Source organism: Maylandia zebra, linkage group LG14 (genome assembly GCF_041146795.1).
Source record: "Maylandia zebra isolate NMK-2024a linkage group LG14, Mzebra_GT3a, whole genome shotgun sequence".
Classification (NCBI taxonomy): domain Eukaryota; kingdom Metazoa; phylum Chordata; class Actinopteri; order Cichliformes; family Cichlidae; genus Maylandia; species Maylandia zebra.
In genome coordinates, this window is record NC_135180.1 from 25,192,878 (window position 1) to 25,210,918 (window position 18,041).

At 42.2% G+C, this 18,041-nt stretch overlaps 1 protein-coding gene across 9 annotated transcripts in view; it reads left to right on the top strand.

Moving 5' to 3' along the window:
- Positions 1 to 18,041, top strand: part of LOC101466097 (muscleblind-like protein 1) — a 66,222-nt gene that overhangs the window by 27,851 nt on the left and 20,330 nt on the right. For all 9 annotated transcript variants that reach the window (XM_076873250.1, XM_076873253.1, XM_012917168.5 and 6 more), the window contains exon 3: positions 16,295 to 16,465. In XM_076873250.1, coding sequence (XP_076729365.1) covers positions 16,295 to 16,465 — 171 coding nt within the window. The remainder of the gene's footprint in view (positions 1 to 16,294; positions 16,466 to 18,041) is intronic.

Consider the following 18,041-nt stretch of genomic DNA (forward strand, 5'->3'; position numbering starts at 1 on the left):
TTCCACGTGTACTTGAGATATGGTGACTGTATTATTGCAATAACACAGAGAATCCCTTGCAATCATCACACCAATGGTGATGTGTGTTATTACCGCCATAAACACCAGAGTGCCTGTTCAAGTGCATTAAGGAAGTGATAGAGTGGCGCAAGCAACAAGTGAGGTTATTACAATATTTTCTTGTAAAAAGCAAAAGCTTCGTAGGCACTGAAAAACCCCCACAGAAGCTCATGTTAAAATTAAAAAAAGGTCAGCTGTTATCAGAGTCTCTGGGATGTGGCTGTAGTCTACAACAAGGTCTTATTTCTGCTGAATCCTTACTTAAAAAAACAGACTTTGATGTACCAACTGGTGGGGACTAAGAGGCACATTCTAATCAAATAAGATGGAGTATTATTATGTTTGTTTAAAGTTGCCCAAAGGACCTTAATAATTCATGCAAGATAGTCAGAGGGAAAAAAAACCCCCACTTTTCAGCTTTGGTAAACTCATTATCCTCTGAACCAACAACGCTGATGTATTTGTGTTGTAAAGTGTTTGAATCAATACTGTATGCTTAGTTTGCGATATACAAATATATTTACGCAATGATCACCTGGTGTCCCTGTCGCAGTGATCAGTGTTTAAAAGCTACACTCAACAGTCACACATACATCGCCACATTGCGGAGACACACAAGCCAGCAGCATTGGGAAGGTATAGTGACCTACATAGCTATACTGTATACCGCAAAGTCCTTGAAAACGTTTTCAAAAATGTAAGGGGTGAGCAAGAGCGGGCGAGAGGAAAGCACCGAGAACAGATAACAGCAGAATAGGCTAGGCAATATATATTGAGATCAGAGCCTGGCAGAAAACAGAAGTAGAGCTGTGAGTGTGTGTTAGTGTGTAGTCCACAGAGGGATGCAGTATATTGAATAAGAACTCTTTGAAAAGGAAACGTACTCCGACAGAGTTAATCTGCTCTGTATCTGTATTCTCCTGCCATGCTCTTCGCTCTCATCCTCTCCTCTCATTACCTCTGTTAATCTGTCTCTACTCAACCCATCCCGCCCTCCGTCCCTCTTTCTCCCCTTTCTTCTTCTTCTTTTTTTTTTTTTACCTTACAGGCATCCCAGACACTTTCATTTCCATTTCACACTCAGCGATTTTATCTTTTATCACTTTTCATCATATTTTGGTGAGACATTTGTTTGTCTGGGGCTTTATTAGTTAGACGATGGACAAAATTTAAGCGTCTTTGTAATGTTATCTTTGGCCTTCCGGGGACCAGAGTTATGGTGTAATATTTTTACACAAGTTTTATTCATTTTATATATATTTTTTTAATTAGAGTGCAGTTTTTAGTTCGTTTCCAGGCTGTTTGCTCATTTCACTGTAATTACTTCAGTAGTCTACAATCATTATGCTTTTTTGCATATTTAACATATTTTAGTAAATGAGCTTCTTTTTTTGAGTAATCAGTTGCTGGGCAGTCACAGGTGAGCATTGTTAGCAGATGCTGTGTCCTGGCATTTGGGAGCTCCCATTACACTTTGAAAAATTAAGGAAGTGAAAGCTAGTTAGCCTAGATTGCTAAAATTAGCAGTGATTCCCATTAGACTTTACACTCTGTGGCAAAAACACTTATGTCAAGGGCTGCTTCACTGCAGAAAATTAGAGTGAAATAAATTAGACTGTATTTATTTATTTTTTTACCAAGTAAGTGTGCAGAACAAGTTACATACCAGAGAGTATTTGCTAATTTTCTAGCTGATACATATTTCAGTTTGACCCCAAAGTCCCCTTTTGCTCACTGTGGGATCAGTACTTTTATACTTCTGTTTGTTTCTTATGATTTCTGTAGATCCATTTTTATATTGTCTGGTCTTCCTAAGCAGGATATACTATATATAATCTTTCACACATATTGGCCTAAGAGAGACTTTTATTAGCACATTGCCATGAACTGAGGAGTGAAAACACGCAGCCAGCAGCTATTAACTTTGTCTGGCTATATTCATGAGCAGGTCCTCCCTTGAAACGTCTCCTCTAAATGTCTCTCTGTCCTCAGAGAGGCCACCATTACATCCATCTGTGGATACACTGCATCAGCATAGACGCACGTACGCACACACACACATCCATCTTTAAACATGCTGCATCAGCATGGAGACATGACACAACAACACCAGAGCCAAAATATATACAAGGGCATTCAGGGATAGCCTCCCAGCTCATGGAAACTTCCCTCTTTCACCTTTTGGTACCCTTCATTTTTCAACTTGTGAGCTTTCTGTGCGTATTTCTCTACAAATATGTGTGTCATTCTTGCGTATGCTTACTTCTGCATGTGTTTTCTTAACAAACTGGAGGGCCCTGGACATTTAGAGAGTCTGAAGGTAATATCAGGATATCTGCATGCTGAGTCGTGATGTCCCATTGCTATTGCTGCTCCTGCTGCTAGTGCTGTTGTGGATAGAATATCTAATCAGTTATGGCGCGATCCATTCCTGTTAGCCTGTCTCGACTCCCCCCATCCCCGTCCCCCGTCTCACCAAACTAACTCATCGCCTTTCTCCGCGTGTGCTGATCGCTGTCCCTCCTCCGCCTCCACCTCCTCCCCTTTTTTGACCTCACCTCTCGCTATCTTCGGGCTCCTTTCAAAGCTCTCCATTTGTAATTCTTTCAGGTTAATGTAATAAAACAAACATTTAAATTAGACTGCAGACAAGTAAGGTGTACGGGGGTGGAGGGTGAAGTAAATGGAGAGTGGAAGCAACAGAACATTAATTCACCCCAGGACAGAGAGTCATCTGCCAACTTGTTTTCCTGCTTCTGTCGATTGGCTGCACCGTAATTCTGCCTACCCCCGTCTTTGCTCCATCTCCGCTTCTCTCTATCCGTCACTGACCCCGCACTCTTCATCCGATCGCACCAGTGCGGGCATCGTGCAGTAGCTCTTCTGAAGTGTAATCATTCACTTTCAGGTTCCAACACATAAACACACAAACTGACATGAGCAACAAAGACTTACTCTCGCCTGCAGACACCCACTCACACAATGACACTAGCACACTCGCTGATCTCAGTAAAGCACAAAGGGTCCTGAAAAATAATAAGTATTCACCTCAGGTAGGTGATCACGATAGAGTGGCTTTGGTGCCTGGTTAATGATATTGCAGGCTAGAGCAGGCAGGAAACTGGAGGCTGGGCAAGTCGCACGCTGTTGTGTCATTGGACATTTTGAAGCGATTATGTGTCGTCATGGAAGCCACGGCAGGATAGCTCGCAAATCACAACGCATTGGAACAGAGAAATTAGAATCATGGATGATCAAAGTGGAAACAAAGGCAGACGTGTTGTGCGGGCAGTCTGCAGCACTGCTTCCAATAAGAGGCTGATAGTTGTGGTGTTGTGTGAAACCAAACTGGATTGAAATGAATGTCTCCACACGACAAACTGTTGTGTCTTTGAAAATTGTTTTTCATCTACAGTACTGTGCATTTTCCAGGACAATGAGAAATAGGTGCAGTGATTGAAACAAACTGCTTTTAGCTGCTCCCGGGTCACATGAAACATGTAAAAACACAGATTAAGACATAGTATATAAGGCAAAAACAGAGGTTATACAATTTTAACAAGTCAATATTTGGTGTGAACAGTTTTATTCTCCAGTTGTGTAGTAGTTAACACATCCTGAACTCTTTTAGCAAAGCTTTCTCATTTTCCAGGCTTCTTGAAGGACATTCAAAACTCCTCTTTGGATGTTGGCTGCCTCTTATTTCATTCTAGGGTCAAGATGATCCCACAGTGCTTCAATAATGTTGAGGTTCTGGGGAGGCCAATCCGTAACTCATAGTGTTCCGTTATATGTTTTTCTATCAAGGTTTGCAAACATGCATGCATGGCATTATGTTTGGGATCATTGTCATTATTAACATTTTACTTCTAAACAGCTGGTGTTAACATCGAGCCCATACTGCATACTGTTGCTCTCTTATTGTTACGCTTAGGGAGTATAGACTCATTTGATTACAGGATGAAAACAAAACAGTGTCTTGGCTAATTAGGCTAATTGCTAAAAACTTCAAAGCCTCGCTGAAAGACAAGAAATGTATTTGTGTAAGCAAACCTCAGATCCTAACAATCAGTATTGATATCAAAAAAATAACTTATAAAAACAACATATGCATTACTCATTAAAAAGGTATTTTTTGATTGTTATTCATATTATTATTATCTTCACAAACATTTGACAAAAAAACCCTAATGGTTAACATCCTTAATGTGAAGACATATTAAATTAGAAATGGTTAAGCCTGATATTTTGAAGGGATTTACTGACCAGCTACGCTTGGTGACTACTCTTAGCAGAACCAAACCTTAGCTGCGCTCTCTGTACAACCTTCAGTTCTGAAATACAACAATGACTTTTAAACACATTTACATTAAACAGCATAGATATTAATTAGGGTTTTATTTTTTCACCTTCTGAAAAGGCCAACTAAGCAACACATTTGACAAATAACTATAAGCACTGAATGGCAAAATACAAGAGGTATGAAAAACTGCCTCTAAAGTTTCCTAACTCCCGAGCATCCTAAAAAAAATGTTTGCAGATATCCAGTTTCTTAGCCATGAAGTCCAGCCGGATTAATGCAAGTAAGAAAAAATATTTACAGCAGCTGCATGCGCATTTTGCTGAACATGTTAAACATACTTCTGTGCTAGATTTGTAATTTGTTTAAGTGCTACGATCATGTATTCCTGCCAAATGACCTCCATTCCCAATGGAGCGCAGTAAACAAGATTCAGCTGAGTGTGATTACTGTCTTTGGCATCTGTCATTGGCGTATTTGTCGTTTTGTTTTTTGGGGTTTTTTTGCCTCGCATTTATAAACATGCATTCATGAATTTACTCATTGCCCTCATCACTCCTTCCTTTAATTAGAAAATAATCAGAGTTGGATGAGAGCTTCATTAAATCTCATCCTTGAGAGCCGTCAGCCACAAACACAGGAGTGGGATATTCATCACGCTTGTGAAAAGAACTCGGATTCCTCCCCTCACTTTGTTTTCTTTGCTCGGAGATAGAGTGTTGGTTGGGAGGACAGCGTCAGCAGACTTAGAGGAGTGACCAAGCGATCAAGTCAGAGAAACAAAGGGTTTTAATGGAAGGGAATGAAGAGGGTGGGAGGGAAGTACAGAAAGTGAAAGAGTAGGGAAAAGAGGAGGAGAAAATGTGTGAGAGAGAGAGAGATCGTTAGAGAAGTGCTAATTAACAGAAACCACACTGTTTATCAGCACTTTGTCGCCATGCAGTATTGATCCTTCATGACCATTATGGAGCGGATGTTTGGCTGCTTTCAGCACGGCTCTTCTCTCCTTTTCTTCCTACAAAGACTACCTGTAAAACCCACCCGGAAACATGCAACTCATGCAAACCTGAGCAAATGAACACATGAAATGAAATAAAACAAGTAAACAGTGACAAATAGAACAAGGTGAGATGACGCAATGAGACGGTGTCATTTGCAGAAAATGTCTGCATCACCAGTTGCATCATCGTGACATAAAAGACACCGAGAGTGTAATCCCTGCAGAGACACAGATGAGGCACGAGGGTGGCGTCAGAAAGGAAAAGAGACTGTGTAGCAACGAAATAAAGTGAAAGACAATGAAAGAGTGATGGACAGAAATCAAATTATGTCACATGGACAATGATGGACAGGTCGAGAAAAGGGAAGTGCAGGAAGATGGTGTGTAGATGGAAGGAAAGTAATAACAGAGAAAGGGAGTGCGGAAGTGAACGGGAGTGGTGCCAGCCAGTTCTTCGGCATGTGCAATATTGAAGAATGTCTGTAATATCCCTTTATTGTTATAGTGCATGTTGCAGGGCTTGCTGTTAGACATTGTGATTCTTCAGGAGGCTTTAACTGGATTACATCGGTATCAGGCTCAGCCATCAGAAGGGCTACAGCAGCTGTGTTGTGTTGGGTCTGCCGACAGCTTGCTGTCTGTCACCGCAGTGTCTACCACCGCAGCTTCCCTGCTGGTATTTTAAGTCTAGACTGGACTACATGTCCTCACAAATATTTGATCTGAATGACATCTAGAGTGCAGTCAGATCCTTATTTTCTCAAGCAAGCTTTTTCATGTAAGCTCCTCTATAAATTCTGTTCAGTTTTAGAATTTGTTCATACTTTTTTCTTTCTAATTGGCTTTGTGGATGGACAACATTACGTGTTGCGACTACAGCGGGATACAATACGTGGCAGTGGCAGCTCTGACAAGATGAGTCCATTGTGAGAGAGGCTTAGAGAAGGTGATCACCCTGTCCAGCATTTCCCCGCTCTTTGCTGAAGTGGTACAAGCCGACTTTGATCAATGTGGATCGATGTGGATGAGTGTGCAGCCGGAAGGCGCTATGTGAAGACGGAGGGGGGTGATGGCCCTTTGCTCTGCTGTGCACAGTGTGTGAGGGAGAGAATTAAGACACATTGTGTCATGCTTTTCTACATGATATATCACCCCAACAGAATACATCCTTAACCCGTGACTCCATCTCAGTCTTTGTTTCTATTCTTTCTGTCCGTCTTTTACTTTTGCTCCCTTTTGGCTCTTTACAGGAAAAAGACACTCTGTGCTGAATGCTCCTTTCCTGTAGAGAAGACAAGATTCTGAGGGGGGGAAAGACGCCTATCTATCTGTTTTTTTAAACAATTCTTACTTTTGTTCTGAGTGCTCTTGGGTAGTGCACATGGGAAACGGGTAACTTCATCATGAAACCATCATGGAAATAGAAGAATCTTGCACTGAATAGCTAATTCCTTTTTACTGTTGTGCTTATTTTCTTTTTCTTTTCCCCCAACAATGCCAAAACTCGTCATGTATCCCAAAGGCTTCAGTTTAAGGATTTCCAGCTCTGCAGTTGTTGATGATACAAAGGATTACATGCTGTATTACTGTTGTTTCCTTTGTACTTCCCTTCTATTATTAATATAATCTTTGGAGAAAAGCATTTGGCTACGCTCCTCGAGTGTGTGTGCTTTAAGAATGCCTGTGCATCATTTTGTGTGTGCTTGCAGTGGGTGTATCATCACTCCGTGGAGTAATGAATGCTAATCCTCTCTTATCAGCTTTAACCTCAAGGCAATGACACTAGCTGCTGATGCCAGTACAGTGACACCCTTTGTTGAAGGAGTATGTGTGAGCGTGAATGAAGATGTGCCACACATGGATGTAAGAAGAGATGTCTCTACTAGCATTTGACAACTTGCCCTCAGTTTTTCACACTCTGAAGCTTTAGGTTGTGGTCTTGTGATTATCTGCCATGTCCCCCATGACTCATCAGAAGAGCTGAATAAAACATTCCAGCCAGCTGACTTTACTGCATCTGATCTTGACTCATAAAAAAAGAACAGTCATTTGATATTAAGGCCTTCTTCAGGTCATTATGCAGAGAAGGCATCGAACTGTTTTTCTTGCTCTCCAGCGACCAGGTCAAATGCAGTTTTCACTGGCTGAGAGCAGCGCTCTCTGTTGCCCGTCTCCTGTTGCCAACAGCATCTTTTGTTTTCACTTCGGAGCCACTTTATGTAGCTGCTAAAGATCACAGCACAAACCAAAGGCAGCTGCCATTCTTTGTCAGCAAGCATCTTTTGTTCATTTACAAGGACAACTCCATCTTTTTCGCCCCGCCTTGAAATAGTCATAAGCAAACAATTAAAAAAACAAAACAAAAACTCTTTAGCCCACCTCTTAATGAACACTTAATGACAATAAGTGTAAAGCAATTTAAGCAGAGTGAAAATTGATGGAGAGCAAGATATGAAAAGAGGGGGAAGGTTTAGATGAAGAAAATCCAAAAAAAGAACAGAGGTCTGTCCCCAGCAGCCAGTGACGCCCATACAGTATAACTGCAGAACGAGCGTTACAACGATGGGCAGGAAATAATTAGGTCTAAAAGCTGTTGAATCCTGTCTGCCTGTTCAACAGTCTTCCATTAAGCTTGTTTTAATGGGTCTGCTCTTTGCCTGCCTTTTTGACAGAGTGAATGGGAGATAAAACTGAATTAGACTAAACTTTAAAGATTGTGAATAGGGAACGCTCAGACAGAGAGTGAAGGAGAGATAAAGGCCGAGAGAAAAAGATGAACGGATAGAGGATGGAGGAAGAGGGTTAATTGAAAGAGGAATAGAGAAGAAGGGCCAGATCTCAGGGGCTGTGGGGTGGTCTCTCTCGCCTCTCTCTGCATTGCTGTCTATATGTGTGTATATGTGTTTGAAAATGTGTGTATTTGTCTGTCTGAGGGGAGATAGCGTTGTAGACTAAATGAGAACAAAGCTAATTAGGGACTTTGCCTTACCCAACTCTACAATGACGTTCCCGCTGGAGCCAAGATAACACTTCCCACCTATAATGCAGCCGAGAGGGTCAGACGCCACAGAGACTTTTTTTTATTTGAACGTTTTCATCCCGCATTTTAAAGCAGATTCTATAAGCAAGTAGGGCTGTGCGATATGACCAAAATCTCATATCCCGATATTAAGACATATATCGTCCGATAACGATATAAATCACAAAAATGTAACATTTTCTGTAAATTCTGTGAATCTCGGGCAGCTCGTCTTGCGGGAAGTGTTTCCAGCTGGGCGTCGAGTGTTTTAACCGATGCATGAAATTATACATTTTTAGACATAGATTGTAACGGCCGCCATTTTCTTTGTGAGTATTTATTACACAGCGTGCTGCGGGGGAAAGCCTGTTCTGTTTGAGTCTAAGGTTTACTTTTTAGCACCTGACGGCTCTTTTTTGCTTCTTATCCGCAAATACTCTAGATCAGGGGTCCCCAATCTCAGTCCACGAGGGCTGGTGTCCCTGCAGGTTTTAGATGTGTCCTTGATGCATCACAGCTGATTTAAATGGATAAATTACCTTTTCAACGTGTCTTGAAGTTCTCCAGAGGCCCGGTAATGAACTAATCATGTGATTCAGGTGTGTTGACCCAGGGTGAGATCTAAAACCTGCATGCACACCGGCCCTCGTGGACTGAGATTGGGGACCCCTGCTCTAGATCTTTCACGTGATTCTGTGTATTTTGAAAAGTCTCAACAGGATCTTGAGCTTTATTGTGAAAGGTTTATGTGGAAATAACAACAACGCATAAAAACAAGCGCTTGTCTGTAGTGTGGTTATATTAAATATAAGAGAAAGAGAGAACTTTAAGAAATTAATATAGCCACTACAGTGACCATCAAAATAATGAAAAAATATAGCCGTAAACAGTTTATTTTGCGATACCACGAAACAAACGATAGCGTAAAATGAAACGATAGACGTTTTCATATCGTCATCTGATATATATGGTTATATCGAACAGCCCTATAAGCAAGTGAAAAATAAAATGAAGAAGTCTGAGCTGTGTGACTTTAGTAAAGGAGCATAGTGAGCAAAGATGAAAAAAGGCTCTGCTGCTGACTTGGTCACTTTGACGTTTCATTTAATCCTTTTTTTTATTTCTTGGGTGCTAATGCTGACTTTTTTTAACCATGCTGGTGTTCACTTTCAGACCGGTCAGCAGCAGATACAGAAGGTATGCCTTATCCTCATTTGCCCAGTCTAATGATTACATGGTATACACTCTCTGAACCAATTCCAGTGCACTCCTTTAGTTGTCGGGTGGCCCACTGTGAAATAAGTCAGTACTGGTGGTAAAATAGCAATGCCACTGTAATTCCTCAGACATTTCTGTCCACTTCATGTGATTTCAGCAAGTACCTGTTTCTTGATCATCTGTTTGGAGGCTTTCATTCATTTCCTCACAGCAAAATGGAAAGAATTTCAAAATCTGTCCTGCATGGGATCTGGGTTTTTTTTCACGATTAAATCCAGACAATCTTAACAAAAAAATCCTACCAAATTCTAATTCTAGGCTTTTATCATTATTTTTTGATATTTTGATTGATGTGATTTAGCCAGTGTATTCAGAGCAAATAAAAGAAGCACTGGGATTTGTGAGCTCTCTCTGTATCTTACCTTGAAAAAGGACTGATTAATGCAGAGCATAATATTAATTTTTTTTAAAAAAAGGAGAATGATAGCCAGTAATAAAAGAATCAAAATGTCAAATGCTCCTTTGACATGAGCTGCTTGAGTTAGATGTGTCCGTCGTGTATGGTAATAGATCACAAGAGCAGTTCAGCTCAGCAGCAGCAGAGTGTTGTCATTAGCCACGGGGGCTAATGATTTTGCCCCGTCATTAACTTCCTGTGCTAATGATTTTGTACCAACGTCCACCCAAAACATGCTAACACTCTGTGTGCTATTGGGCAATGTAATTGGTGTTTTGGCTAATTGAGCACTGCAGCTAAAAGCTTTCCTCGGATTCTACGTCAGCCGTGACGTTCGGCGGTATTCGTCCGCTGTAATGTTCCATTACTAGTTTCTACCAGGTGTGTTGCGTCACCTCGTCTATCATTGTCTGTGATTCTTTTGTCCACACGTCTATCTTTGTCGTTGTCTCAACGGCTTATCCCTCTGCCCAGTTAAATGAGATTTTAAGGTCATTAACTGATCCAGGCTAATATACTAATGCACCTGGGGTGTTCCAGATTTAATAAATGATTGGATCGAGATAATGAGACTTATATAGCCGGCTGGTATTAGCTATGGAACAGGGAGAGGTGGAAAAAGGGAAGGCAATGAAAACAGGATGTTTTTTGTCTCCGAAAAACATGTTTCTCATCGGGTTTACCTACTAACATACTGCCTGATTTGCCAGTGGTTTGCAGCTGAGCTGTATTGCTTAATAAAAATTCTGTTTTAGAGTGTGTACGTGTGTCTGTGTGCGCGGGGTGTATGTGTGTGCGTACTAACAACATTGGCTTGTCTGGCAGCACTCTGAGTCCTCAGACAGGCTGTTCTTTGTACCGTATCTGATGTCATATTTTGTCTGACGTATGCTTGCCAACAGGACCCTTTGGTCAGGAAAGCACATGCCCCAGAGTGCGTGTCTGCGTGTGCATGTGAGCTTGTGTATTCTCACCACAGCCCTCAACCAGACGGCACTTTCTTGATTGATGCATGTCTTTGGGAGCAGGAGGGAAAGGCAGTTCCACTGAGAGAGAATTAATAATGCAAAGGGACTTGGAACGGTGGCCGTCCAGACTTAAGCTCTACAGTTGTCACACTGGTCACGGTGTTCACTGTGCAGCCGTGGTTTGAGGGGAGCTCAGGCACACCGAGAGGAGAGACAGAGTGAAAATGCGGAAAAGATCAGATGCTGTTGGATTATGTGTGGTTAAGTTGGAATGAGTCATTCTGGATGGGTAGATTAAAAGATCATTCAGAATCAGTGTGTGATTACAGGAGTGAACGCGCAGAAGGACTTTGTGGAAAGCAATGTGCCATTCAGCCCTTTGGAGGATATACTGTAGATACATGCCAACAAAGGCACAGCCGAAATCACTTGCACAGACCACTTTGATTAATATTAATATGAAAAGCACACTCTGCATCTGTGTCTCTGTCTGTCTCACTCCCTTTTGCTTTTCTGTAGCTCTCTCTGACTGTCTGCCTTCTACTTCTTCTGTTCTTGTCTTTGCCTCTGTTGCCAATCTCTGAGAGGAGTTCTGCCACAGGTTTTATTCACTGGAATTCCTCAGGCACATCTTTCAGAGAGCTGTCAAAGCACCGCAGGCAACAAGTAAGACCGACATTGCGAGTTTCAGATCACAGCGCCCCGAAACATTTACATGTACGCAAAAATAGTGATTCGATGACTTCGTAAACATGTGGGTCAGTGTCTTGACCCTTGATCCCTTTATGTATATAATACATTTTAAGTTCAATTAAATTTTATTTATATAGTGCCAAATCACAACAGCTGTCGCCTCAAGACACTTTATATTTGAAGGTAAATCCTCTACAATAAAATGATCAAATGATTCACTTTGAGCAAACACTTGGCAACAAAGGGGAGAAAAATCTTCCCTTTAACAGGAAGAAACCTCAGAACCAGGGGATGATGGGAGCGAGACATGACAAAAAATACACTTACATTTGATGACAAAATAAAGCAGCAGTTAAAAAAACATATTGACAGTAATTACTGCTATGGAATAGTGGTATTAATAATACAACAACAACAACAACAACAACAACAACAACAACAACAACTACTACTACTACAGCAGTAATAGTTTGTATAATTCCTGAAATTAAATTGTTTTATTCCTTCTTATAAATACATGACACACTTATTAGGAAAAAACAAAAAGCAGATAATTACCAATTCTGTGCCCCACAAGTCACAACCAAGGGTCTCCTTAAGATTAAAGATTTCAGAATAAAATCTTTTTATATCCACTCACTTATCTATCACTGTATGCTGACACAAATTGATATGTTAATCTTTGTACCGGCTTCAGTCACAGAATTATTACAACGGTGTGCAATAAACTTGCGATCTTGAAATGGCCATGTTAAAGTTAGGGACCTGGTGTATGACGACTCACAGTCATGTGCCGTTTTCAGAGAGAATTTGGTACGTCAAGATGGTGATAAAACAACAGAGACAGTCAGTCTGCTGACTGTCTCTGTTGCTCTGAAACTACATAGGTACTTGGCAGCCATGCTATTATATAGGAATATAACCAGAACCTTGCATTTAAATGAATTAAGTCCACTGTTCGAAAGAGACTCATCACAGGCGAGTTTTGCTCATTTGGGCAGATTGATTGGAATCTGGTAACAATTTGTTGTATTTATTAAGTCAGCAAGCATTTTAGTAAGCAATTATTTGTAAACATTTTCCAATCTGTGTGAGAGGAACTGCAGTTTCTACAAGGATTCCGATTGCACCTTGCAACCGAAGGTGGTTGCCCAGACGTCGAGGATGTTGCACTCTCGACCAAAACTCCAATTTTCTGGGTTAAACTCACAATCTGGAAATCAATCAGTTTATCTACTGACTTATAACTTATTATTACTTATGACTTATTGCCTCTGTGGGTTTCAGAAACTCTCAGTGTAGCTGTCGAACATCTTGGCCAAGACTTCCTTGTTACTTACTGTGGCGGAGGTTCGGTCGCTGGCTCAGCTGCAGGGGAGGTTTGGTACTGTGAGCTCAAGGGGCAGTGTCAGGGAGGTTCAACGGACAGGTGTGCATGATAAAGCTAATGCGATTTCTCCCCTTTATATAGTCAAGCTGGAGACCAGCTGGAAAGTTGGTACTGGGTGCCGAACCAGAATAACCTGCATGTGTGGAACTATAATAAACATGGGAGAAATCTGGTTTAATGAGGCTAAGGTGATTTTTAACAACAGATTGCTCTATTCTCCATACACCTTAATAGTGAAAAGTGATTTCCTGTCTTTAAAGTGCTAACCATTTAACTATTCTTTGCTTCAACTAAAATATTGGGAAGGTAAATTGGTTCAAGTGTTAGAATCTGGATTTGAGGAATAGCTACCTCCATTATTTGGAGAGTGAACCAAACGTGTGAAACTTGCTTAATTCTTAAGAAGAAAGAATGGGGCAGGGAGTTGCAGAGAACTGGACCTGAAGAATTGGAAAAAGACAGAAGAGACAAAAATAAGATGAGAGGAGAAGAAGATGGAACAGTAGGGAGAGTGCTTGAGAGACAGATGCTGGTAGTCTGTTAGCATATTAACGTCTCCATGGAGGACAGGCAGACAGGTGAAAAGGCACAAGAGAGAAGCCAAAACATTAACATCACAGACAATGATTGGCAAGGACCACGGGCTCATGCATGGCATTGTTTGGAGAACAACAACGCTGCTATAGATAATGGCCCTGCTGGTGAAAATAGAGGGGGATGAATATATTAGGGCGCTGACCTTTCTGAATGTAGCCAATAAACGATAATTCAGATTCTGTCTTTATCAGGATCCACGTAATTTGCTGATATTGTTCATCTTCGAGAAAGAAAATACCTTTTTCGAAAACATAACCTAAGAATTTTGTCCATGTTATTTTGAAAATAACACTGTTTGACTGCAGTGAACGATTGAGTGGTGCCAGTTAAAAGCACCAGAATGTCAGGTAGTTGTTTTTTATATAAATATTTTGATAAAAAACTGGCAACATGAGATCATCTACATTCTTGCTCGTCATAGAAAAGCACTTCCACCACCTGTTTACCAGAAGCTTAAACCTTTTCTTCTTTAAAAACCTTTACAAAAGTTTCTTATTCTTGAAGTAATTATTTTGCAGCTTATTCCCAGTATGGCTTGTTAAAATGTGTAAGTGTTTAAAACCTTTTGAGCTTTGACCACTGAAAACTGATGCAGGGAACCCCGCTGAAAAAGAGCTTAAATAAATTACAGCCCTCAGATAGAGCTGTAATTTATGTAATTGAGGGGCTGCATTGTCACAGTTGATTGCACACACACACACACACACACACACGCGCACACACACACACACACACACACACACACACACACACGGCTGGATTTGACATGCTTGAGTCCAGAGGGAATGTACCCTGAAAATCAAAAGACATTAACCAATTAACACTGATCAATAGTTTATAGCCACATAGGGATGAACCGGGAGGGATGACTTGGAGCATTGTCAATGTGGGCCTTTGGGCCAATGGTCAGGCTAGGAATGCTAGTCCTCACAGCTTTTAGCCAATCAAAATGCTGGATGAAGTCTTGACATTCTGCTGCTCTCCAATGCAAAGTACCTTTCATGCTGTAGCTAGGCAGAATAAATGGGAAAGAGGCAGAGACAGAGCAAGACCAGGAAGTGAAAGGAGGAGAAAGAAGGGAGGTGTTAAGCATAAAGCCAGAGTGGGAGAGTGTATGTGTTAGGCTGTGAAGGAAGGTGTCATAGTAGGCCACAGTGAGCAGCAGGTAATCTCACTGAGATAAGCAGTCGCATGACAGCCAACCTTTAATTCCCCATGGGAGGGGACACTGTGGAGTTGTCGCAGGGCTGGTTTCCCAATCCCCCTGAAAATTTTTTTACATAAAGCAGTAATGGGAATAGATGGATTGAGGATGCATTTTGATGAGGTGGTTGAGGCACAAGAAGAAGACAGAGAGAGAAGCTGACAAAGGCAAGGAGTAGTACAAATGCTGCACACATACATGAATATATACACAGATCACAGCAGTACGTCGGTACTTGCGCTGCTCTGTATTCATGATGAGGAGAGCAAATATCAGCACGGGGCTCAGGATGTATGGGGATTGATGTGAAAGGCAGAGAATGAGGAAGAAAGGGGGAGTGAAAGAGAGGTGGAGATATCTAAGATATTACACCTAGCCAGGGGAGTGTTCAGTGGAGCAGGCATTATGAGAGTGTAAATTACATTCTCTCCTCCCTTTGGGCTGCTGGCTGCAGAATGAATATAAGCACCCACAGCAGTGAGTCCGCACAGACACAGACCACAGTCTCTAGCATAGTAGTATAATACAGCATTAGATTGCCATAATGTGTTTATGTTTCGTGTCACAGGAGTCTCCAATCACGTATCGATCCTACATCAGTTCTCCCGCCTCATCTTTACTGAAATTATGTCCCATATTGACACATGGCTCATTTGTTTGAATTGAGTGGAGATCAATGGTGATTCACAGGGCTTTTTAAAACATCGAGCATCAAGTTGAACAGCTTCTTAGGTGGTAGGATGGAGGAGACTGGGGAGCTTTTGCTAATTTAGATTCCCAAAACAAATTTTCTTTGGGGTTAGACCAACAATGCCGAATCAATTCAACGCAATTGTTTTTACTTTTAAAATTAGACTTAATTTAAAGATGTTATTTCAGCATTGAATAAATTATGATCACAAAGTTCATGATTTTGATCAAATAATAAACAAATGAAACCAAAAAAATAATTTCCAGACAATGAAGTGTTCCTTTTATCACAGACACACGGCAACATTGTGTTTGTTTAATGTTTGCTTTGTGTAAAGCAATCTCTTAGAAGGAGCAGATAGACAGTTAATCCTCTTTATCTCTGGACTTGGAGCTAATTTGTCTCCCAATGGGACCTTGAGAAAATAGAGAAGGTAGTAAGCCTACATCTTCTGCAGAACTGATTGGTCTGCTTTATGGCAAAAAGAGTGGCAGGCCCAGATGTCAAGGATGTGAGGTCGGCACCGGTTAAATAGGGAAGCGACTTAATTCAAGGCTCATTACTTCTATACATTAGGCTGTGGTTAAAGGGAACAGGATTCTAATCCACCACTTCCCATGTGTCTTTCTTCCCCACCCCCCTCCCTTGATTTTGCCCTCCTTGTCTCCTCCTTTCTCTTCGTCTCTCATCCCATCAGGGCCGCTGTTCCAGAGAGAACTGTAAGTACCTGCATCCTCCTCCTCACCTAAAGACCCAGCTAGAGATCAATGGAAGAAACAACCTCATCCAACAGAAAAACATGGCCATGCTGGCCCAGCAGATGCAGCTCGCTAACGCCATGATGCCCGGCACACAGCTACAACCAGTGGTGAGTAGTCACTCACCAGACACTTTATTAGGTACACCTGTTCAACTGCCCATTAACAAAAATGTCTAATCAGCCAATCACATAGCATCAACTGAGTGCATTTTGGCATGTAGACATGGTCAAAAGTCAGTTTTCCATTAGTACCTACTCAGATCGACTTGGCACGGTTCGCCACATTTTCAGGGTTTTCCATTAGGTCATAGTGCCTGGTACCAGGTACCTTTTTTAGTACCTGCTCGCCTGAGGTTCCAAGTGATCCGAGCAGGCACCAAAATACGATGTCGTTAGACTGCATGCCACAAAATGGTTCGTCAGTGAGTCACGAAATTTAAACCACCATTTTTGGCGGTTTAAACAAGGCAATGAGGAAAATATGTCTACAAAGAACAACGCCGTGGTCCCTGAGTCAGACAAAAAGCCACAGACCGAGCAGCAGGTATATTCTTGTCCACCTTTCTACACCTCTCTACAAACCCTGGAGGTTTGTAGAGAATTCTCTGAAAAATGTCCATCCATCCATCCATCCATCCATCCATCCATCCATCCATCCATCCATCCATCCATCCATCCATCCATCCATCTTCATCCGCTTTATCCGAGGCCGGGTCGCGGGGGCAGCAGCCTAAGCAAAGAGGCCCAGACCTCCCTCCCCCCAGCCACCTCCTCCAGCTTATCCCGGGGAATACCAAGGCGTTCCCAGGCCAGCCGAGAGATATAATCTCTCCAGCATGTCCTGGGTCTGCCCCGGGGCCTCCTCCCGGTGGGACATGCCTGGAACACCTCACCCAGGAGGCTCCTCCTTGAATCGCTACCTTATCGTGGTGGAGGGGTTTGTGTGTCCCAGGGATCCCAAGGGCTATGTTGTCTGGGGACTTTTGCCCCCTGGTAGGGTCTCCCATGGCAAATTGGTCCTGGGTGAGGGACCAGACAAAGAGCGATTCAGAAGACCCTTATGAAAAGAATATTGAGGGAACAGTTTACCCTGGGTTACCGGGGCCCCGCCCTGGAGCCAGGCCCGGGGAGGGTGCCCGAGGGCGAGCGTCTGGTGGCCGGGCCTTAGTCCATGGGGCCCGGCCGGGCACAGCCCGAAGAGGAGACATGGGCCCATCCTCCCGCAGGCCCACCACCCGCAGGAGGCGCCATAGGGGTCGGGTGCATTGTGTGCTGGGTGAAAAATGTCCACTGAGCAGCAAAATGCCTTGTTGATGCCTGAGGTCGGAGGAGAATGGACAGACTTCTTTGAGCCGATAGGAATCCAGCAGTACCTCCACTAACCACTTGCTACAGCCAAAGTACGCAGAAGAGCTTCTCTGAATGCACAACCTTTTGAACCTTGAAGTAGATGGGGTACTGCTTCAAAGTTCAAGTTTTTCCAATCTTGTGGGCAACAGAAGATTGGAAAAACTTTGCCCAGTGTGATGAATCTCAATATCTAGTGTGACCTTCAGGTAGTAAGGTCAGAATTTGGCGAAAACAACAAGAAAGCATAGATCCGTTATGCCTTCTATCAACCTTTCAAGCTGCCAGTGGTGGTGATTTAATGATGTAGCGAATAATTTCTTGGCGCCCCATCATA